This window comes from Manis pentadactyla, chromosome 6 (assembly GCF_030020395.1).
Source record: "Manis pentadactyla isolate mManPen7 chromosome 6, mManPen7.hap1, whole genome shotgun sequence".
Classification (NCBI taxonomy): Eukaryota; Metazoa; Chordata; class Mammalia; order Pholidota; family Manidae; genus Manis; species Manis pentadactyla.
In genome coordinates, this window is record NC_080024.1 from 122,795,929 (window position 1) to 122,819,582 (window position 23,654).

The window sequence follows — 23,654 nt, forward strand, 5'->3', positions numbered from 1 at the left end:
GAGCAAAGATCTAAGGGAAGTGGATGAGCAGTCCATATGAATTTTGGGGGAAAGAACATCTTGGGTACAGGAAAAAAGCAAGTACCAAAAAAAGGCCCAAAGACAAGAGTGTACTTGGCACATTCCAGAAACACCAGAGGTACCAGTTACCTGGGATGGACTGAACAGCTGCTACTGGGGAAGGTAGTAGAAGATAAAGTCAATACATACTGAGGGGTCAAATCACATTGAGCTTGTAGGCCTTGGTAAAGACTTTGGGTTCTATTCTGAGTAAGACTGGAAGCCATAGGAAGATATGAGCACACTTTCATTGGGAAAGGATCAGACTGTCTGCTATATGGAGCAAAACTGTATGGGAACAAGAGTAGAGCTGGTATATTGGAGAGGATTATATTAAGATTTTAGCCTGAGAAACTGGGGCATTGTAGGTGTGGATGGCATTTAACATTGCACTTTGGGACATGTTAAATTTGATCCTGGTAAAGATATGGGGTAGTTAGCAGCTTGGATAAGACTTTGTGGCTGGAGATCTAAAGTTGAAAGTACTCAGCATATAGGTAGTTTTTTAAACCACAAAACTCAATGAGGTTACTGTGGGAGGAGCAAGCATTGATGGAGAAGAGGGAAGGAGTGAGGACCAAGCCATGGCGTACTCCAGTATTCTAATCATGAAATGAGAAGGAATTAGACCAAAAAGTTGAGAAAGAGTGACCTTTGAAATAGGAGGAGAATCAAGAAAGTGGTGCCCCAGAGACTAAGTGAAGGACATGTTTCAAGAAAGAGGAAGTGATTGACTGTGTTGAACACTGCAGAGAAGTTGAGTAAGAGTAGTACTGAGAATTGGTCCATGGATTGTCACGGGAGACGTTGTCAGCAAGCTCCATCTCTCTGTGCCCAGAGGGTTCCCATAGAGATTGGTAGGGACAAAATCTCTGGTGGCTTTAGGGGAGACTGGAGAAGAGCAAGTGGGGATCATGAGTATCAACAAGGCTTGTAAGAAATTTTGTTGTAAAGGAGGGCAGAGAAATGGACAGTAGCTGAAAGGGGATATGGAGTTAAGGAAGGGATTTTTTGCTTTCTTTTGCTAAGATGAAACTGTGCTGATGCATATGACCCAAATGAGAAAAGGTAAAGATGCTGAAGGAAAGAGCAATGATTGCAGGTGTCATGTGTTTAGTAGGTGGGAGGAGGTGCACTCCAGTGCTCATGTGGAGGTGGGTGGGGTAGGGGTCAGGGAGACAGTTCATCCATTGCAATAGGTAGGAAAGTAGAAGGAATGGGGACAAGCGCAGGTCATTTGTAGATCTGCAAATAGAAACTGGTAGTTTATGAGGCAAGTGTGAGGAAGTTCCCCTTTGATGACCTCTTTTTCCTCAGTTGAACACCAATCATTGGTTGATAGAGAAGAGATGGGGATATTGGTGATGGGGGCTTGGAGAAAGAGGAAGAGATGCGAAGTAGAAAAGTAGGATAGGGACAGCGAACAGACCAGAGAGGGGAGCTGGGCGGTGGTAAGTTAGAGGGAAAGCGTTGGGCTGCCTGCTTGTTCCTCCACGCTAAGGCAAGAGCAGACTCCTATGTCCGTCCTCAGTAGTTACTTCAGGGTTGACCTGAGCGCTCTACCTCTGAACTTTTTTGTGATTTAAGAAGTTCATCCTCAAACAAGTGAAGGGTATGCTGAGTTTCTTGCCTCATTAATGAGCGTCTGTTTCCTTTGCTACAACCTTGTTCTGGTTGAGAAAGGCCCAGGGTGGGTGATGTGCCATGGGAAGATTTATAGTAGTTGCTCCTATAACTTGCCTTTAGAATATAGAGTGAGGAGTTGTTTTTTCCTTTGAACTGACCCAATTTAGGACAACACCTAAGCATTGTTAGCTAAGCTAGAATATAGGTGTAGTACAAAGAGTCACTTATCTACCCCATAGTAGACTATTGCCAAGGCAAGCTTGCCTTTTACCTGCCTCTTGCTGGCTGGTTTTCTGTGTAAGGATCAGATTTTACCCTCTGTGGCCTGCTTGTTACTGTCATTAACTAACCAGCTGGTCTTCAGCACATATGCCCCCAACATCAGGCTGTGTACCAGATTAATGCCTATTTCAGGCTGGGTTTGTCAGGCACCCACCACAGCGCAGCCAGGGGTCTTATGCTTGTGATCATAACTCCACCTCCATGAGCCTGCTGTAGCTAGACACTGGAATTTAGTCTTTGGGAGAGCTTTCATCATAATTCAAGGGCCTTTAAAAATCTGAAATCACAGGATATTAGAGTAGAAAGGGAAATTAGGTGTAAATTTAGAGTCTGGCATCACTCTAAGTCTACCTGTCATAGCTCCTCTAGGACCTGGAATTGAGTAAATGTGTTTTATTGTGATATCTAATAGTTGTTAATCTAGGAGATGAATATTCTAAACAACAGCAGAGAAAGCAAATAATCCACACCTCTGGCAGGTTAGCCAGTTTTATGGACTGACCAGTTGCTTCTCCAGGCAGATCTAATAACCTAAAATTTAGTGATTATGAACTCTTATGTCAAGCACCAATCTAGTCCCTTATAAATATTAACTCATTTTATTCCTCACATCAGCACTGTGAGACATGGGTGCTGTTACCCTCACTTCACAGTGAGTAAATTGAGGCATACATAAGTAAATGGTTTAAACATGGCTGAGGTCATAGCCACAAAATGGAAAAGACAGGATTGAACACAGGCAGTCTGGCATGAGAGCTTGTACTCTTAATCACTAACACCCATACGCTTTCTCACATCTAACCAATGTTTCCCTTTTGGCAGAGAGTAAGAATCCCAGTTCCATTATACTGGATTCCAAAAATCCTAAGCGCTTAACATTTATTTTGTCTGTCTAATGGAGGTACCCAGATTCTGGAGGGGATTATAGCAGAAACTAAGAAATTTAGGCTCTAACTTCTTGCCTGTTTCCCAGGAATGAGTGCATTCACAATTATTTTCAACTCTTAAGGTAAAACGGTATTTTTGTGGATAGCTATGTATGTCTAAGTTGCTACTTCAGAAAGGAGCTGAAGAATTGCTAAAATGTGTAAATAAGGAAGGAAACAGTTATTGTGGGCCTACTGTGTCAGTTCCTGCTATGCCTCTGTACGTGTTACCTCTTTGAGAGATTATTATCCCTGTTTTATAGATGAGAAAATGAGGTTCTTATAGCAACATTTCCCAATTACTGTACTAAAAATGCTGATGCCTGATGTCCCTCAAGGTGCTTGATTAGAAAGGCCTGGATGGGAGAGGAGGGAATAGATTTTTGTGGCCAAAAATATTTGGGAAATGCTGTTTATATCTTCTTCTTACCACCAGTCCACACCCCTACCAACAGTCACAGTGCATTAAAAGACTTCAAGATGTCCTTCAGTAAAGAAACCTATTTAAATTTGTTTAACCTGGTATCTCCCAAACGTGTTTGATCACAAAGCCCTTGTTAATTGATGTCTGTCAACACCTGGCCAGATTCTGTTGTTCAGATTGTGGTTTTCTGAGACACTGTCTTAGAGGACTAACCTGGCAAGACCTCACGGATAGTAATGTAGAGATGGGAGTGAGGCCAGGTCTCCATTCCCCACACCCTAAGCTCTCACTCATCCCCATCTGCCTCCAGACACCTTGAAAGTATGGCTATTTCCCCCTAGCACCATAGTTCAGACACCGCTGTGATTCAGATAGACAACTTCCTGTTTCTGGCAGTCCCTCACTGTTTGGCATTCTCATAGTTGTACATGGTACCTGTGACTTCTTTGGTATGACTCATTGGCAAGTCTCATTCTGTAAGGAAAGATGTTTTATTCAGTCATAAACAAATCCTACAAAAAGGACTATTAGCTTGCTGCCCTTCCCCCTTTAAATCAGTTAGGTCCTTTACAACTTCTCCTAATTCCAGAAAGTACACATCAAACTTGGGCACTTCCACATGCCTTTTACAGAGTTCCAAGGACATGATAACTTGGCTTCATGAGCATGTTGTGCACTGTTTCCCCTCATTGACAAGAGCCCTTCACAAATGGTGGAAGACTTTGTCCTATGTGTCAGCATCTAGTCCTACACATCCAATATGATAGCCACTACCCTATATGGTTATTTATAAATTAAGTAAAATCAAATATAATTTAAAATTCAGTTCCTCAGTCATACTTGCCCCATATATGGTACTCAATAACAAGAAGTACAAGGAAAAAAATAATAAAGGGCCCAGTAGCATATGGCTAGTGGCTACTCTATTATACAGCACAAATATAGATTATTTCCATTATCACAGAAAATTCTGCAGAACAGTGGACAGTGGTGGAGACAGTAACACAACAGTCAGCACTGGAGGTTATCCCTCTATTTTGCTGTCATTCCACAAATTTCTCCCTGCCAAGGACCTCTAAATTGATGTGTCCATATTTTTGCTTGCCTATCCCAGTGTTTTAAAAACTTTTAACTATACTGCATGCCTTCTATAATTGTCTTTACTCTCAAATAATTTACAGTAGATATATCCTAAAACAACTTTAGAAGAGTTAATACTATATCGAATTCCCAAGCCATCCTGTCAGTAGTTATTTTCCTGCTAGATTAAGTAGAACATCAGGATCTTATTTATATTCAGGATTATTGATACCAGCGAGGAAAAGCTCCTTTCTTTTCCTATATCAAATCAGTCTTTTAGTTTAAGGGTCCCTGATAATTTAGAATCTCAGTTGCTGTTAGCCATCCTGATGATATAAAATATTAAACCAACCAAAAGGACTACCTCATTTTTTCTCTTTCCAAGATAGTCATCAAGATGTAACTTGAAATGTGAAGAAACTAGAAGGAATTTATAGTGTAATAAGACTGAGCATTCTGCTGTCAATCCACACTCTATATATCCCAAAAGGTGGGACAAAATCCTCTAGAGAGTGGGAGAACCCAGAAACTATCCCATCTTTTCCTTAGACTGAACTTCAGAATACTCCCTTGGAGTTGTCCTTTGGAATTGTCCAAAGGTTCCCACTCTTTTCTTTTTTTCTAGTTTTAGCCTACTTTTTTTAGAAACCCAATGAAGGAGACTTCTGAGTAGGCCATCCTTACATTAATTAATTTTTAAATTCTTTAATGTATTTTCTCTTCCTTTTCCCTGATAACATGCCTACATTTTATATTATTCTGTATCTTCCAAGTGCTATTTTTTCAATTACTTTTTTAATGTGTCAGATTTTGGGTAACCTTGCCTATTTGCATCCCAGTATAGACATTGGAGCAAGTGTTTGTAACCAGCATTTCTAACTTCCATACATCACTAGAAAGCTGGTAATTGGTTACATAGCCTTAAAGCTATATGGAATTACAGTTTTGAATATCTTATTCAATACCCCTAGGCAATGTTTGTTCCTAATTTTTCCTTTCTCTGAAAACTTTCCAAAGTTAATTCTCACCAAACAAAGCTATTAACTGGTATCCCAAAGGACAAAATTGTTCCCAGAACTCACCCCCTAGTCATCTTTGTTCTTCATATCCTTGAAAAATCATCTTACACACCCCATTGAGATAGGGCACATATATTTCTCCAAGGAGGAGGATATTCTCTGAAAACTGTCTTCTCCAGCCATCCAGTGTGTAGAAGAACCAGCTGGAAAGCAGATGTCCTCTTCAGCTACAGGGATATCACATATTTGTTAAGCCAAACAGAGTTCTCTCTGCCTTCAAATACTAAAGCCACCCAGGACCAAAACATTCGACAGCTACAGAAGTTGCTACTTCCCCTCATTGTGCAGGACATCATCCAGTCCTCCCCACATTTAAGAGGAGTACTATCAGGCCCCAGCAGAGATCCACAACCGGGTCCCTGACCATTCACCTCAGCTGGGCCTCACCGATGACACTGTGTCAAGGTTCATTGTCAGTCTAACAGTTGATGGGAAGCAGCGGTTTCCTATCCTTGGAGAAACTCTACTTTTAACATGTAATGGTTAGTAGTAATGCAAAGGGATAAAGACTCAGATCTCTCATGTCAGAAAACAACCTGGAATTAATTATAGAAATGTTGTAAAGATGGTATATAAGCTGTTATATAAAAACATAGAACAGTGCCTAGCTCAGGGTAAGCATGATTTATTTGCTGTAATTTGTTAGCAACATAAATCATGGAAACAAAATAACCAAAGTTGATTTATTATATGATAGTACAGACTGATAGGAAGTCCTCTTCCATTTGGGGAGAATTGTATTAATTTTAATTCATTTTGAGTTTGGTAAAGGTAATCATTTAACCAAAAGGCCACTCCATTTGACAGAAAACCAGGATAACAGTGGTTGTTCTCTAATCATTCCTGTGGTATTTATTACTTTCTTTTTTTAAAATTTATTTTGGTATCGTTAATCTACAATTACATGAAGAACATTATGTTTAGTAGGCTCCCCCCTTCACCAAGTCCCCCCCACATACCCCTTCACAGTCATTGTCCATCTGCGTAGTAAGATGCTGTAAAATCACTACTTGTCTTCTCTGTGTTGCACAGCCCTCCCTGTGCCCCCCATGCACTATACATGCTAATCGTAGTGCCCTCTTTCTTTTTCCCCGCCCTTATCCCTTCCTTCCCTCCCATCCTCCCCAGTCCCTTTCCCTTTGGTAACTGTTAGTCCATTCTTGGGTTCTGTGATTCTGCTGCTATTTTGTTCCTTCAGTTTTCCTTTGTTCTTATACTCCACACATGAATGAAATCATTTGGTACTTGTCTTTCTCCCATTGGCTTATTTCACTGAGCATAATACCCTCTAGCTCCATCCATGTTGTTGCGAATGGAAGGATCTGTTTTTTTCTTATGGCTGAGTAATATTCCATTGTGTATATGTACCACATCTTTTTCTATTCATCTACTGATGGACATTTAGGTTGCTTTCATATCTTGGCTATTGTAAATAGTGCAGCGATAAACATAGGGGTGCATCTGTCTTTTTCAAACTGGAGTGCTGCATTCTTAGGGTAAATTCCTAGAAGTGGAATTCCTGGGTCAAATGGTATTTCTATTTTGAGCATTCTGAGGAACCTCCATACTGCTTTCCACAATGATTGAACTAATTTACATTCCCACCAGCAGTGTAGGAGGGTTCCCCTTTCTCCACAACCTCGCCAAAATTTGTTGTTGTTTGTCTTTTCAATGATGGTGATCCTTACTGGTGTGAGTTATTACTTTCTTAAGCAACCCCTACATCTGTAATTGAAAGAAAAAAAAATTGAGAAAAAGGACTGAAGAGTTTGTAATTTTTTCCATAAGTGCAAGGAAATAACTGGTTTACATGAATATATGACATAGGGACTCATCTTGTTACATTTTGAACTAAGTTCTTTGTCAATGTACATGATTAAGTATTGATTACCCACAGAAGTGCAGAAAGATGTTTTATATATATATATATATCTTACATTTTTTTCATTTTTTATATATGTATAAAATTACATTGTAACTATAAAACCTTTTGTAAAATTTGCTTCTGAGATAATATGTTTCTGAGTTAAAACTTCATGGTAAAAGAATTTTTGGATACTAATATGATGTGTTGGACTTGGGGAAAAAAAGGGCACTGGGATTTCCATCTTGAATAATTGGACAAATTGTGGGATTATTAATAAAAATAAGAATATCGGGAAGAGAACTCTTAGAGAAATGAGGTTTGTTTTAGATTCTCAAGGTCAGAGTGGAGTGGCAGGGTCATATTGAAGTACTTGGATAAGGAAACATTAGCATTAAAATATTGGAAAATATTGTTTTGCATGAACTGAATTTGAGGTTTTGATGGAATAGCCAGCTAGAGGTAACTAGCAATAACATGGCAATGCAGATTGTTACTATTTCTATATTTACTATGTGCTAGACTCTGAAGTAGGTATATGGATGCTTCGTTGTACATAACCTCAGCAGAGAGCCAACATTATCTCCCAGTTACTATTAGGAAATTGATCTCAGAGGGTTTGAGTCATTTGGAATTAAACCCCAGTCTCTCTTCTGCCAAAGCCCCGCTTTTTGTTCCTGACTGCTTGGGAATAATAGTTTTTCACACCTACGTCCTTGTATCTTTATAAGGAAAAAATGCATATGTACTTGTTAGTGCCTTATCAAAATACTGGAATAATATGTAAACTGTACATTCATTTATAAAAGTGAATGACCTGTTTGTGGTTTTAACTTTACACCCACTCTGTCATACAAAATTAGTTTTTTTTTTTTTTTTTATCTACATGTCATGACAGATGTAGTTTGTCACACATCTCCATTCTGGCATACTTGCTAATGATATCATCCATGGGAATAATTTAGGACTTCCAAATGTCTTTCAGTTTACCATGTACTTTGAAACTGCAATGGTTCAGAGAAAACAGATCATTAAGGGGCATTGCCTAAAAAATTCTTCCTAATTATATCACTCTATGCTTAGGCTTATGGTTAAGCCAAGCTCCAAACTCTTTGATTAGAAAGTACCAACTGAGTTTCCTGAGAAGTTAGTTGTCAGAGTGGTTGTCAAAAGTAATGTCCCTCATCTTGGTGATTAACAGAGAGTTGTTAAATTGCCTTAAATTATTAAGTGAAGTAGAGCTTATTGAACTAAATACAAATCCTAGAAGAACAGCTTGGAAAAATGATAAAAATGAGAATTTAAAGGAGTTCTTCCTGAAACAGAAAAATAATATAACCACATCTTTCTAAACCATTGAATCTTATTTTTAATTCCAATCATTTTTATTTTTTAATGTTTTTTAAATTAAGGTACATATAAAATCTCAGTGTAAAATTTGCTGAATTTTGACATGTGTATACAACTCATGTAACCATCATCCAGATCAAGATACCAAATATTTTCAAATGTTTTCCCCCTTCACCCATCCTCTGCCCCCCTCCTCTGTGGCAACTACCAGTCTGTTCTCTGCCTTTAGATCACAGAATTTTAGATAGCTAGACAGTGATTCCCCCACCATCCCCCAACTTAAAGCCCGTACCTCAGGAATTCCAGGTGGTTTTATAGTAGTGGAAAGTTTAGGTTTATGTAATGTTTGTGTGTATCTGTATGTGTATCTGTCTACTTAACCTAACTCTTTATATTTTTATTATTTCTTGTCCTATAGATAAGAAATGTGGAAACAAATCAGTGTCTAGACAACATGGCTAGAAAAGAGAATGAAAAAGTTGGAATTTTTAACTGTCATGGTATGGGAGGTAATCAGGTGGGTGTTTTTATGAAGTTTTAATTTGTTTTAATCCTCTGCCCTTTTTATCTCATGATGTCATTCAGGAAATATTTTCCTACCTTTAAAGAGAAAATAATAAAGACCTTGAGAAGGGAGCCTTCAATATAATTATTTTAAAATGTAACATTTCTAAAAGGCTCCTTATAAGAAATGTATTTACATTGCTGTGTGTGAGATTTATTTTGCCATTTTTAGACAAGCAGGTGACAACCCTTGATAAATACATTATGTATTCGGAGAATTCAAGATCATTTTTTCTTTCCTCTGTGCAAAATTAGTGTAGCTTTTGAGTCCTTTATTCTCCATTACATTAATAAAGTTCAAAAACCATGTATCTTAAAATACATGTTTTTCCCTACCAGATTATTGAGCATATAAAATGCTGATTTCTTGTACTGGTAAGCTTTTATGTGTGCTTATTTGTTTTTCAGGTTTTCTCTTATACTGCTAACAAAGAAATTAGAACAGATGACCTTTGCTTGGATGTCTCCAAACTTAATGGCCCTGTCACAATGCTCAAATGCCACCATCTAAAAGGCAACCAACTTTGGGAGTATGACCCAGTGGTAAGTTACCCAGTTGCATATAGGAATGAAATTGTGTGTATCATTGGATTCATTTGTATATTTTATAGATAAAAGGATGAATTCTCATGGAATTTGAATATGGCAGATGGGAAAAATAATATAAGTAAAATAAACATGTTTTAATCTCCCCAGTAATTAATCTTTCCTCTAGTCCCTCTTTCCTAATTATCACTATGCATCCACTCTTCCCAGTGTTAGGTCCTTAAGCTCTGTAGTCTAGGTGGGAGAAATGGAGAAGTAGGCTTTTTAAATTACTGAATTAAGCACTTAAGTAAAAAGTGAGCTCTAATTAATGAAATTCTCTGGCTCTAACTTTTCACTGACTTATATAACAACTCTTTTTATATTTATCTTTGCTTTGCTGTGGAGCTTCTCCTTCTCTCACCCAGTATATGTTGTGTTCACATAGAGGTACTGAAAAGATATTAGTTCAATCCAAGGGTCCCCAATAAACTTCTGTTCCTCACCACATACCTGGCTATCTCCCAGTGTGTGCTTTTCCTCTGTGGTTCTGGAACCAACACCGTCACCTTCAGTGTGTCTTCCCTGGTTCTTTTTCTCCTTAAAAGAAAGTTTTTTCTTCATATTAGGAAAGACTTCTGTTCCTACTTTACTTTCTGCATGCCATCCTACTTTTCTCATGGGTTGTATGACAGTGAGTGAATGGTCAGCAATTTAGTTTCCTCTCTAAGCTTGCTTTGTTCCTTTTGTCTGCTTGGCTCACTCTTCCCTTTAAATGGAGATGTCCATCCAGAGTTACAACTTTGACTGTCTTTTCTCCCTGTACTGTGTCATACACAAACCCTGTCTACTTTAATCATTAACCTGCCATTCCCTGAACATACCCTGTACTTTTCCACTCCACTTTACATTTAAGATCATACAGTCCTCTCTGCCTAACAAATCCTGCCCATTCTGGAAGCCCCAGCTTTGACCTCATGTCCATGAATCCCACCTAGAAATTAGCTCTCTCTGTCCTAACGTAATTATAATAATCTCTAACCCTGTAATGCTGTGCTTCTTTGTAGTTATTTATCTACCAGTCTTTTCTCCACTATTAGATTCTTAGATCCCAGAGGACAAAGACCATATTTTATAAATCCTGGACTCCCTTCACAAATTATAGTAAAAATATTATTAAATATAGCAATAGCTCTGTTACTGTGACCTGAATACTCTGAGGGTTTTCTATAATGCATGCTTACTGCCATTTTTCATATAGCTGCCAACATGCACTGTGGCATCTGTGACTCCAGATAGTAAATGCCAGTGTCACCACACAGTGTGGCAACCAGAATATTTTAAAAAATTTATGTATGTTCATTGAAAAATGCCAGTGTATTTGGTATCATAAAATCTATGTATAGTAGCAGGAACAAATATGGGTTTATTTTTTTTAAGTCTGGAGGTAAGTGGCTTTTGTAGATTCAATGGCACAATGATATCAGGGATAACATTGCTGCAATCTTCTTGGCTTTTCCTTTTGGCCATGAGATGATTGCTACAGCTCTCACCATCACATCCCAATTCAAGGCAGGAGGAAGGGAGGAGAGAAGGTTGCATTTATCAGGAAAGCCAAAGCTTGTCCTGAACCCTTCTCAGCAGACTCTGCTATGTATCATGGGCCAGAACTTCATCACATAGTGACTCCCCAACTGCAAGGGAAGTTGGAAGGCAGGTCTTTTGTTTTTCTAGTCTTTATGATTGGTATGGCCAGGGAAGAGGAACACCTAATGGCTCTCTGTAGACTGTGCATAAACCTACATAGTCTACAACTGTTATTACAAAGTGTTTGATTAGAAATTTTAAGAGCTACAGCTGGTTTAAGGTATTTAGAATGTAAATAACGAACTTAAATTTACAGTTAAGAATGTAAAGGTAGATATAAAATTGCCCTTGGAGATTCTCAAGATGGCGGCATGACTAGGGTGGCAGAAATCTCCTCCCAAAACCACATATTTTTGAAAATAGAGCAAATACAACCATTCCGAAAAGAGTGACCAGAAGATAGAGTACACAAGCCAGGCTACATCTACATCTCTGAGAACTCAACATCTCATGGAAAAGGGTAAGATACAAAGCCGTGACCTGGCGGGACCTGAGCATTCCCCGCACTCCAGCTCAACAGCAGGAGGAAAATAATCAGAGTGGGGAGGGAGTGGAAGCACAGGACTACTAAATAGCAAGCCCTAGTAATCTGCACCGGGAGCACAGACACACATTGCATGGTGTACTGGACATGAGAGGAACAGAAAAGCAAAATCTGAGACTAAGACTGCGAACAGGTTCCCACAGCCGGCTGCCCTAGGACAAAAGAAAAGCGGGCAATTTAAAAGTCTTAAAGGGACAAGGGTTTAACAGGTGAACAAAATCGTCCAGGTACACTCAGCCCAGCAGGCTGGGAACTTTAAGAAACTTCAGGTACCCTAACCCCTGGGTGGCAGTGCAGCTCCAAAGCCCCTCAGTGAAAAGCAGCCTGCCATTCACTTCACCCACCGGCAAAGCAAGCAGACTGGCTAACCTGCCATTGCTGTGGAACAGCTGGGGAGCAGCCCCACCCACAGCAACCACACAGAGGTGTCTCCCAGTGCGTGGCTAACTGGGCCAGACCCAGAGGCTGCCCCCTGCCTGCAGTTGACCAGCACAGATAGCAGAGACGGGCACAGAGTCTAGAAGGCATAAAGGGGCTTTGTTCTCACAGCGAACACATGCTGCCCACCAGCAAACCCTGCCAGTGCTCTAGGCCATCCCGAGGGACATCCCGCCCATGTGAGCTCAGGATTGACCCAGACGCTGTCCACTGTACCCGATTGACTAGCGGAGACCTGCACAGTGTCTGGGAAGCACATAGGGGTTCTGTTCTCAAGGCAAACACACACTGCTCACCTGAAACCACTAGGCCATCCCGAGGGCTGCCCCGCTGATGGCAGCTCAGGGGATTAACCCAGAGTCTGCTGCCTGTGTGAGGTTGTCCGGCACAGGCAGCAGAGACCGGTGCAGAGTTCAGGAAGCATGAAGGGATGCTGTTTTCACGACAGAACACACGTTGCTTGCCTGCGACCCCCGCCAGTGCCCTAGGCCATCCTGAGGGCCACACCGCCCACGGCAGCACGGGATTAACCCAGAGACTACTCCCTGTGTGCAGTTGACCAGCACAGGGAGCAGAGATGGGCAAGGTGACCAGAAAGCCGGAAGGGATTTTGTTCTCCCAGCTAACACACATACCACTTGCCAGCAACCACACCCATCACCATGAAAAAGCAGAAAAACCTTGTTCAGTTACAACTCCCTCAGACACCAGAGAGAGGGCCTGGTGAAACCAAAATCACCAATCTTCCTGAGAAAGAATTCAAAATAAAAGTCATAAGGATGCTGATGGAGATACAGAGAAATATGCAAGAGCTAAGGGAAGAATTCAGGAGGGAGATAACAGAAATGAAACAAACAATGGAAGGATTTAAGAGCAGACTGGATTAGGTGCAAGAGATTGTTGATGGAATAGAAATCAGAGAACAGGAATACAGAGAAGCTGAGGCAGAGAGAGAATAAAGGATCTCTAGGAATGAAAGAATATTAAGAGAGCTGTGTGACCAATCCAAACGGAACAATATTCCCATTATAAGGGTACCAGAAGAAGAGAGAAAAAAAGGGATAGAAAGTGTCTTTGAAGAAATAATTGCTGAAAACTTACCAAAACTGGGGAAGGAAATAGTCTCTCAGACCATGGAAGTCCACGTATCTGCCAACACAAGGGACCCAAGGAAGACAACACCAAGACATATAATAATTAAAATGGCAAAGATCAAAGACAAGGACAGGGTATTAAAAGCAGCCAAAGAAAAAGAAAGATCACCCACAAAGGAAAACCCATCAGTCTATCAGCCTTCTCTGCAGAAACCTTACAAGGCAGAAGAGAATGGCATGATGTATTCAATGCAATGAAACAGAAGGGCCTCGAACCAAGAATACTGTATCCAGCAAGATGATCATTTAAATTTGAAGGAGGGATTAAACAATTCCCAGATAAGCAAAAGTTGAGGAAATTTACCTCCCACAATCCATATTTACAGTGTATTTTAAAGGACTGCTCTAAATGAAAGTGCTCCTAAGGCTACATAGATGTCACCAGAGAAAACAAAACTACAGCAAAGAAAGCAGACTAACCAAATACTAACTAAATGAAAACAAAATCAGATATCCACCAAATCAGTCAAGGAAAACACAAAGGAGTACAGAATAAAATACCTGACATATAAAGAGTTGAGGAGGAAGAATAAGAAGGGAAATAAATAAAGAATCATCAGACTGTTTATAATAGTGTAATAAGTGAGTTAAGTTACATGGTTAGATAGTAAAGAAGCTACCCTTGAACCTTTGGTAACCATGAATCCAAAGCCTGCAATGACAATGAGTACATACCTATCGATAATCACCCTAAATGTAAATGGACTGAATGTACCAATCAAAAGACACAGTAATAGAATGGATAAAAAGCAAGACTTATGTATATGCTGCCTACAAGAGACTCAGACTAAAAGTGAAGGGCTGGAAAAAGATATTTCATAAAAACAATAGGGAGAAAACAGGTATTGTAGTAATTGTATCAGACAAAATAGACTTCAAAACAAAGAAAGTAACAAGAGACACTGGAAGAACATTACATAATGATAAAGAGGTCAGTCCAAGAAGAAGACATAACCATTATAAATATATATGCACCCAACACAGGAGCACCGACATATGTGAAACAAGTACTAACAGAATTAAAGGAGGAAATAGAATGTAATGCGTTCATTTTAGGAGACTTAAACACACCACTCACTCCAAACGACAGATCAACCAGGCAGAAAATAAGTAAAGACACAGAGGCACTGAACAACACACTAGAACAGATGTACCTAACAGACATCTACAGAACTCTACACCCAAAAGCAGCAGGATACACATTGTTCTCAAGTGCACATGGAATATTTTCCAGAATAGACCACATACTAGGCCACAAAAAGAGCCTCAGTAAAATAAAAAAGATTGAAATTCTACCAACCAACTTCTCGATCACAAAGGTATAAAAGTAGAAATAAATTGTACAAAGAAAACAAAAAGGCTCACAAACACACGGAGGCTTAACAACATGCTCCTAAATAAACAATGGATCAATGACCAAATTAAAACAGAGATGAAGGAATATATGGAGACAAATGCAAACAACAACACAACACCCCAACTTCTTTGGGACACAGCGAAGGCAGTTCTAAGAGGAAAGTATATAGCAATCCAGGCCCATTTAAAGAAGGAAGGACAACCCCAAATGAATATTCTGAATTCACAATTATTAGAAGTGGGAAAAGAAGAACAGATGAGGCCCAAAGACAGCAGAAGGAAGGGCATAATAAAGATCAGAGAAGAAATAAATAAAATCGAGAAGAATAAAACAATAGAAAAAATTAATGAAACAAAGAGCTGGTTCTTTGAGAAAATAAACAAAATAGATAAACCCCTAGCCAGACTTACTAAGAGAAAAAGAGAATCTGCACACATAAACATAATCAGAAATGAGAAAAGAAAAATGATGATGGACACCACAGAAATACAATTTATCAGAGAATGTTTTGAAAATCTATATGCTAACAAACTGGAAAACCTAGAAGAAATGGACAACTTCCTAGAAAAATACAAGCTTCCAAGACTGACCAAAGAAGAAACAGAAAATCTAAACAGACCAAAAACCAGCAACAAAATTGAATCAGTAATAAAAAACTACCCAAGAACAAAACCCCCGGACCAAAAGGATTCACCGGTGAATTTTATCAGACATTTGGAAAAGACATAATACCCATTCTCCTTAAACTTTTCCGAAAAACAGAACAGGAAGGAATACTTCCAACTCATTCTATGAAGCCAGCATCACTCTTAATACCAAAACCAGGCAAAGACACCACACACACATACAAAACTCCAGACCAATAACCCTGATGAACATAGATGCAAAAGTGATCAACAATATGTTAGCAAACCGAATTCAAAAATAGAACAAGAGGATCATACACCATGATCAAGTGGGATTCATCTCAGGGATGTAAGGATGGTACAACATTCAAAAATCCATCAACATCATTCACCACATCAACAAAAAGAAGGACAAAAACCACATGATCATCTGATTGATGCTGAAAAGCATTCAACAAAATTCAACATCCATTCATGATAAAAACTCTCAACAAAATGTGTATAGAGGGCAGGTACCTCAACATAATAAAGGCCATATATGACAAACCCATAGCCAACATCATACTTAACAGCGAGAACCTGAATGCTTTTCCCCTAATATTGGGAAAAAGACAAGGATGTCCACTCTCCCCACTTTTATTCAACATAGTACTGGAGGTCCTAGCCACGGCAATCAGACAACAGAAAGAAAGAAAAGGCATCCAGATTGGTAAAGAAGTTAAACTCTCACTGTTTGCAGATGACATGATATTGTACATAAAAAACCCTAAAGAATCCACTCCAAAACTACTAGAACTAATATCTGAATTCAGCAAAGTTGCAGGATACAAAATTAATAGACAGAAATCTGTTGCATTCCTATATAGTAACGATGAACTAGCAGAAAGTGAAATCAGGAAAACAATTCCACTCATAATTGCATCAGAAAGAATAAATACCTAGGAATAAACCAAACCAAGGAAGTGAAAGACCCATACCCTAAAAACTATAAGACACTGTTAAGAGAAGTTAAAAAGGACACTAATAAATGGAAATTCATCCTATGCTCTTGGATAGACATAATTAATATTGTCAAAATGGTCATCCTGCCAAAAGCAATCTACAGATTCAGTGCAATCCCTATCAAAATACTGACAGCATTCTTCAACGAACTGGAACAAATGGTTCTAAAATTCATATGGAACCACCAAAGACCCTGAATAGCCAAAGCAATCCTGAGAAGGAAGAATAAAGTAGGGGGGATCTCACTTCCCAACTTCAAGCTCTATTACAAATCCACAGTGATCAAGACAATTTGGTACTGGCACAAAAACAGACCCATAGTCCAGTGGAGCAGAATAGAGTCCAAATATGAACCCAAGCATATATGGTCAATTAATATATGATCAAGGAGCCATGGATATACAATGGGGAAATGACAGTCTCTTCAACATCTGGTGTTGGCAAAACTGGACAGCTACATGTAAAAGAATGAAACTGGATTACTGCGTAACTCCATCCACAAAAGTAAACTTGAAATGGATTAAAGACCATAATGTAAGTCATGAAACTATAAAACTTTTAGAAGAAAACATAGGCAGAACTCTGTTGGTCATAAACACGAGCAGCTTCTTCATGAATATATCCCCCAGGTAAGGGAAACAAAAGCAAAAACGAACAAGTGGGACTATATCAAACTAAAAAGTTTCTGTACAGCAAAGGACACCATCAGTAGAACAAAAAGGCACCCTATAGTCCGGGAGAATATATTCATAAATGAAATATCTGATAAGGCTTGACATCCAAAATATATAAAGAGCTCATGCACCTCAGCAAACAAAAAGCAAATAATCCAATTAAGATGGGCACAGGCTCTGAACAGACTTTTCTCCAAAGAAGAAATTCAGATGGCCTACAGACACATGAAAAGATGCTCCACATCGCTAGTCATCAGAGAAATGCAAATTAAAACCACAATGAGATAGCACCTCACACCAGTTAGGATGGCCAACATCCAAAAGACAAACAACAACAAATGTTGGCGAGGTTGTGGAGAAAGGGGAACCCTCTTAAACTGCTGGTGGGAATGTAACCTAATTCAACCATTGTGGAAAGCAGTATGGAGGTTCCTCAAAAAACTAAAAATAGAAATACCATTTGACCCAGGAATTCCACTCCTAGAAATTTACGCTAAGAATCCAGCAGTCCAGTTTGAAAAAGACATATGCACTCCTATGTTTATCGCAGCACTATTTACAATAGCCAAGAAATGGAAGCAACCTAAGTGTCCATCAGTAGATGAATGGATAAAGAAGAAGTGGTACATATACACAATGGAATATTATTCAGCCATAAGAAGAAAACAAATTCTACCATTTGCAACAACATGGATGGAACTAGAGGGTATTATGCTCAGTGAAATAAGCCAGGTGGAAAAAGACAAGTATCAATTGATTTCACTCATCTGTGGAGTATAAGAACAAAAAAAAAAACTGAAGGAACAAAACAGCGGCAGACTCACAGAACCCAAGAAGGGACTAACAGTTACCAAAGGGAAAGGGACTGGGGAGGATGGGTGGGAAGGGAGGGATAAGGGGGAAAAAAAGGGGGACATTACTATCAGCAAACATAATGTAGGGCGGGGACACGGGGAGGGCTGTACAACACAGAGATGACTAGTAGTAATTCTACAGCATCTTACTACACTGATGGATAGTGATTGTAATGGGGTATGTGGTGGAGATTTGATAATGGGGAGAGTCTGGTAATCAGTGTTGGTCGTGTTATTGCATATTAATGATACCAAAAAAAAAAGAATATAAAGTTAGTTGTAAAACTTCTGGAGCACTTTACAGGGTATTTTCCCTGATACATAATATTGCTGTCATAGGCTAGGTTCTCCTAGAAGCAGAGCCTAAGATGCAGTTTCGTGTTCAGGATGTTTATTTGGGAGAATCCTTTGGATCAGCATCTATGGAAAGGAAAGGGAGAGTCCAGACTGGGCAGAGGAACAGGGAAGCTGTGGTGTGTGTTCCAGGCCTGAGCTGACTGCATGGGAACTCCAGGGCGGCCTGTCACACTTGTCCTGCCTCCATCAGTCAAAAATACAGTAATCTGGGAAAATAAAACATTTAATGTCAGTAATCTCTATTCTAGACCTATGAAATCTTAGGTTTCAAATGAACCCTAGAAATAAAATCCAGGACCTGTTTTAAATTTGTAGACTTGGAGCCCAGAATGAATGGAAAGGTCACAGAGCAGGTAAATCAGATCTCAGACAGACCTACGAGTCTTGATCCAGGATTCTTTGCACAATACCATACTACCTTTGATTAAATTTTTATATTCTTTATCGTTAAGTCCTGCTTCTATATTAGCGTAGTGTTTGAAACCAGGTTCTTTGGCTTTGAGTACTTGTGGTTGTCCTTTCTGTAACAAAGGAGATTTTGACCCAGTTAAATCTAGAGATTAGAGGTAGCAAATTATTTTTTCTAGATTTCAGATAGACTTTACGCAATGATACAGTTTTTATCCTCCCCTTCAAAGGTTACATTTATTATGTGTCACTTGTTTGCCCAGTTGTCTTAATCAAGCTTTTTCATGTGGAGACTAGTCAGGTCTGACTGGGTCCTCTGCTGAGTACAGTGACAACAATCTCCACTGTGTCACAAGCCACAGAGCTCTGCCTGGAATGGAGTTCTCCCTCAGAGTTCAAGTATCCTAAAGAGAGGTTAGCCTCCTGAAATTTTGAGGATTCTGCCTTAAGTTTGAACAGTTAAATACCCAGCATGGAGCAATAACCAATGTCTTTGTTACAAGTTTGTTTTAATGAATCTAAATAAGTGAAATACACATTTTTAGAAATTGGGGTGAGGAAGACCCATTTCCCAACTAACTTTTTGTTGTGTTTAGTTTTTTAATACTGACAGTGGACCTGATGAAGGCCTTGCAGGACCTTTGGAATGTCTGAGAGCTCCTTTATGTGCTTGTTTTTGTCTCACACGTGACAAATCTGGAATTCACCCCAGAAATGTCTGACTGCAAAGCTCATCCTCTCAACAAGTAACTATTATAGCATCTGTGTAAGAAATAAAAACCACAGCCATGTTCTCTTCCAGGCTCTGTTCTTAGTCATTTAGGTTAGGTTAAGTATTAGATACTTTAATTCTTAAAAAGGCAGTGTTGATAGTAAATCATGGTATCTGCAAATGCATACTACCATTTGCCAATTTCCACTTTGACCATACACAGACTAAGAAGTGACTGAAAGCTAAAATAGTTGTATACAATCATTAGGTTTTAAGTTCACATAGGTACAAAAGAAGCCTTGTGAAAATAAAGTGTTCCATATATAAGAATTACAGTAAAATACAACCATTTCTGAGTAAAAGAGATAAACATATGTGAACTTATTTCCCATATCTTTATAGTCATATACACTTCTAGGATGACACTTAATGTAGATTCTTTCACAGCTTCTTTGGAGTCCTTAACCTGACCAGGGTGTGGAACTACATTCATTAGTATTTATCTGTTAACTCTCATCCTCCCATCCTTTTGAAATTATCCGAAAAATCACTATGATAGCATCAAGTCTAAAATGTAAACAAGTAGATAGGAAGCTATATATAGCTGTGTCTGCCATTTATTTAAGGATTGCTGTATAAATCTAAAGGTTTCTTATGATTTTAAGTCTTCAAAAGGACCTCCATTTCTAGGAATTTGAGATTTGGAATCACAGAATTAATTTGAACAGCCTTATCACAGTGAAATGAAGCAATTTTGAAATAGCTTTTTGAAAATAGATTGAGGATCCTAAATTAGGAACTACTTATCTGATTTTTTTTTTTTAAGGAAACGGAAGCACGAATAAATACAAGTTTATCAGCAATACAGAGCTTATGGGGAATTGAGACTTAAAATTTAATCTTATTGCAAATCCAGTGTGACCCACTATACCCCATTGCCTTTCTCCTTCCCTTCTCTATCCTTACATAGACACCTTTCTCCAACTGTCTTTTAAAAATCTTTATTGCAAAATAACAAAAAACTAAAAAACCTTTCCTACAGAGGAATTAGTAATCATCAAAAATAATGGTTGAGATGGTTTGGTTTGGTTTTCCACTTTGACTTTTTTTCTGTCACTTTCAGAAATTAACCCTGCAGCATGTGAACAGTAATCAGTGCCTGGATAAAGCCACAGAAGAGGACAGTCAGGTGCCCAGCATTAGAGACTGCAATGGAAGTCGGTCCCAGCAGTGGCTTCTTCGAAATGTCACCCTTCCAGAAATATTCTGAGACCAAATTTACAGAAAAAAAAAAGATTGACTGGGCTACCTCAGCATACATTTCTGCCACATTCTTAAGTAGCAAAAAAGGAAAAGTGCTTTCCTCCTGCAGGATGTAAGGTTTATCAGCCATTAAAACTTAGACTCCTCTTGCTTTTCACTAGCTGTGAACCAGCCTTCCTGCCCAAGGACATGAAAATACGTAGTAGCAAGACTGTGCACACTGATGTTTACAAGATTGAAAGAATCTTTCATCAAGAATCATTATAAAGAATATTCAGACAATGAAATAACAGAATGTGCTGTCCAGAGAGCTGCACATTTTATGGTTTGCTTGCACACCAGTAATTTCTACTGAATGTGCTGTCATAATGAAGAGATTTCCAAGATTTTTTTCTGATTAGAACTGGTAGTATATTAAATATTGATATAAAAATAAATGGAAGAGGAACTGAAACTAGATTCAGAATCATGAAAAAGTTTTTACAATTAAAAAGCTATATTAAACAGGGTTTAAAGGAAATTAGGACTATGAGAAGTACAGTTTGTTAAAGTATCAAATTTCTATATAGATTTTATACCTCAGTGGGGAAAAATAACTAATTCCAATGACATTCATTTGTTTTCATCTATGATAGTCATGGATGCTTTCTTTTTCCTTGGGGTGCTGAAATTGGGCTTAAAAAAAAAAGACTCTGAACATAGTTTTAATTACTTTCTACAATTCTTTTTATTTAGTTTGTGAGCTATTGTAATTGTAACTTTTAATTGCCTTCAAAAAATGGAGACTCAAAATAATGTCTGGTCTCATTCAACCAGTTAGGTATCTCGGTTGCTCTTGGGTCAACTGGCTTAGAGACTTTCACACACAAATTTTTTATTAGATTTTTAACTTAATTGATTCAGCTGATTATGCTTAATACCCAAGATTCATACTACTGTGCTACAGATTTCTTTCCACAGCAATAAATATTCAGTTCTTTGTTTATAATTCCATCCAACAAAAGGCCTGCAGAAGTGATTTATTATTTGGGTATTTGGAAATAATGCATTTGATGGATTTTTGGAAAACATTTTTCATTCCATATTCAGATGTACTTCATTGTCAAGTGCATATTTGAATTAGGTCCTTGAATTGTAATGTTGAGCTGCTGCTTTTTTTTTTTAATAAAATTTGACTAAAAATGTTTAGCATTTTTTAATGGGTTTTCCAAAAAAGTGCAGCTACTATTGCATATTACTAGTCCTGCATTTCTTTCCTAAATCAGTCCTCTTTTTCTCTGATTTTTAATACCACAAAATAACTAATTAAAACTTGGGTATCAATTGTATTAATGTTTTAATCTCATAGAAAATCTCGTGGCATTTTTTCTTAATATATAAAGCAATCCATTGGCAAAAATGCATATATTTTCCTTCCTATTTGTAAGATTATATTTAATGATATTATTTTGATTATCAAAGACTCTCACTGCAGGCAGTGCTATTTCTTGTGCCTAAGAATGTTTCTGAAAGTGGCATCACTAATGATACTTGCCAAATAGAGTGTACAGAAGGTTTCTCATATCCTATTCCAGTTAATAATATCAAGCACATGTGGATGCTTTAGGGTGAGACTGTAGTAAAGAATGTGTGAATTTTGTCCCCACAGAATTTGAAATGAAGCAGGTGCTGGATGGATTTTTTTTTTCCTACTACTACATGGGCTGTGTTAATTCTATCTTCAGTAGGCCTAATGCTTGAATAAACCAGATGTCTAATCAATAAATTATTTTCATGATCAGAATGTCAGGTTTTTATACTCTAGTATAGCTTGGTCTTATTCCTTACTGTAAGAAAGCTTAAAAGCCAATGTCATTTTAGGTTTTGTTTTGTTTTGTTTTTTAAGAGAATGATGTGAGTGATTTAATTCATGGGTACTTTTAGAACCTGATAGATAATCCCATTGCCTTTATTTTTCTAATTAAATAATTCCTAAATACTTTGAAAATATAAAATATTCCTGAATAGTTGTGCCTTACATTGGTTTTATTTGAAGTTAAAATGGATCCCTGCTCATTATAGCTGTTTGTAGATTAGTCAGAATGCTAATCACTGCTGTAAAGCAAATTGGGAAGAAACAATGAAAAAGAAAACAAAGTATGAAAGATGGGATATGTGACCAGTGAATAATTCACAAATGTGACAACTAAGGATAATTTGTCTCATAAGTCTATCTACTGTTACTCTAATCCCAGTCCATTATAATGTGTCTTTCTGTTATAAATGGCATTCTGAAAAAATAGTATTTTGATCCACCAGTGTGCATATGAAAGGCGGCAAGTAGGCCATGTCCTCATTTCCCTATTCTACATTCAGCTGAAAAGCAAAGGTTCCTCTATGAAGCTCTAGTGCTCTCCCTCTCAAGAACTAAACCAAAAGCAAATTTAACTCCAGAATTCCATGATCTTCAAAGGGAAAAGAAAACCAGTAGTGTTTCTGAGGTGATAACTGAGAGAAAGTATACAGAGTGAAGTACTTTTTGCTGCTTGGAAAATTAGATTATGTCTCCAATTATATGATACTTCTCCTGTTCTCTGATTTCTTAAAGATCACCAAGTGTTTACTTAATAAACCTACCAGAACTAGTAATTTTGAAGGACATGAGGCAAAAATCAGTTGCATTGTCTCCACATTAGCAACAAACAATTGAAAATTAAACTTTAAAGTATATTGTAATAGCAAAGAAGTCAAGTAGCTTGAAGGAAAATTAATAAGAGATGTGCAAGACATACTTGGAAACTACAAAATACTGATGAGAGAAACTATAGAAGACTACAATAAATATGTTCATGAATTGAA

At 38.1% G+C, this 23,654-nt stretch overlaps 1 protein-coding gene across 3 annotated transcripts in view; it reads left to right on the forward strand.

The window, feature by feature from the left end:
• Positions 1-22,822, forward strand: part of GALNT1 (polypeptide N-acetylgalactosaminyltransferase 1) — a 141,263-nt gene extending 118,441 nt beyond the window's left edge. For all 3 annotated transcript variants that reach the window (XM_057504119.1, XM_057504117.1, XM_057504118.1), the window contains 3 exons: positions 9,110-9,208; positions 9,664-9,798; positions 20,677-22,822. In XM_057504119.1, coding sequence (XP_057360102.1) covers positions 9,110-9,208; positions 9,664-9,798; positions 20,677-20,823 — 381 coding nt within the window. In that variant the 3' untranslated portion in view covers positions 20,824-22,822. The remainder of the gene's footprint in view (positions 1-9,109; positions 9,209-9,663; positions 9,799-20,676) is intronic.
• The last annotated feature ends 832 nt before the right edge of the window (positions 22,823-23,654 follow it).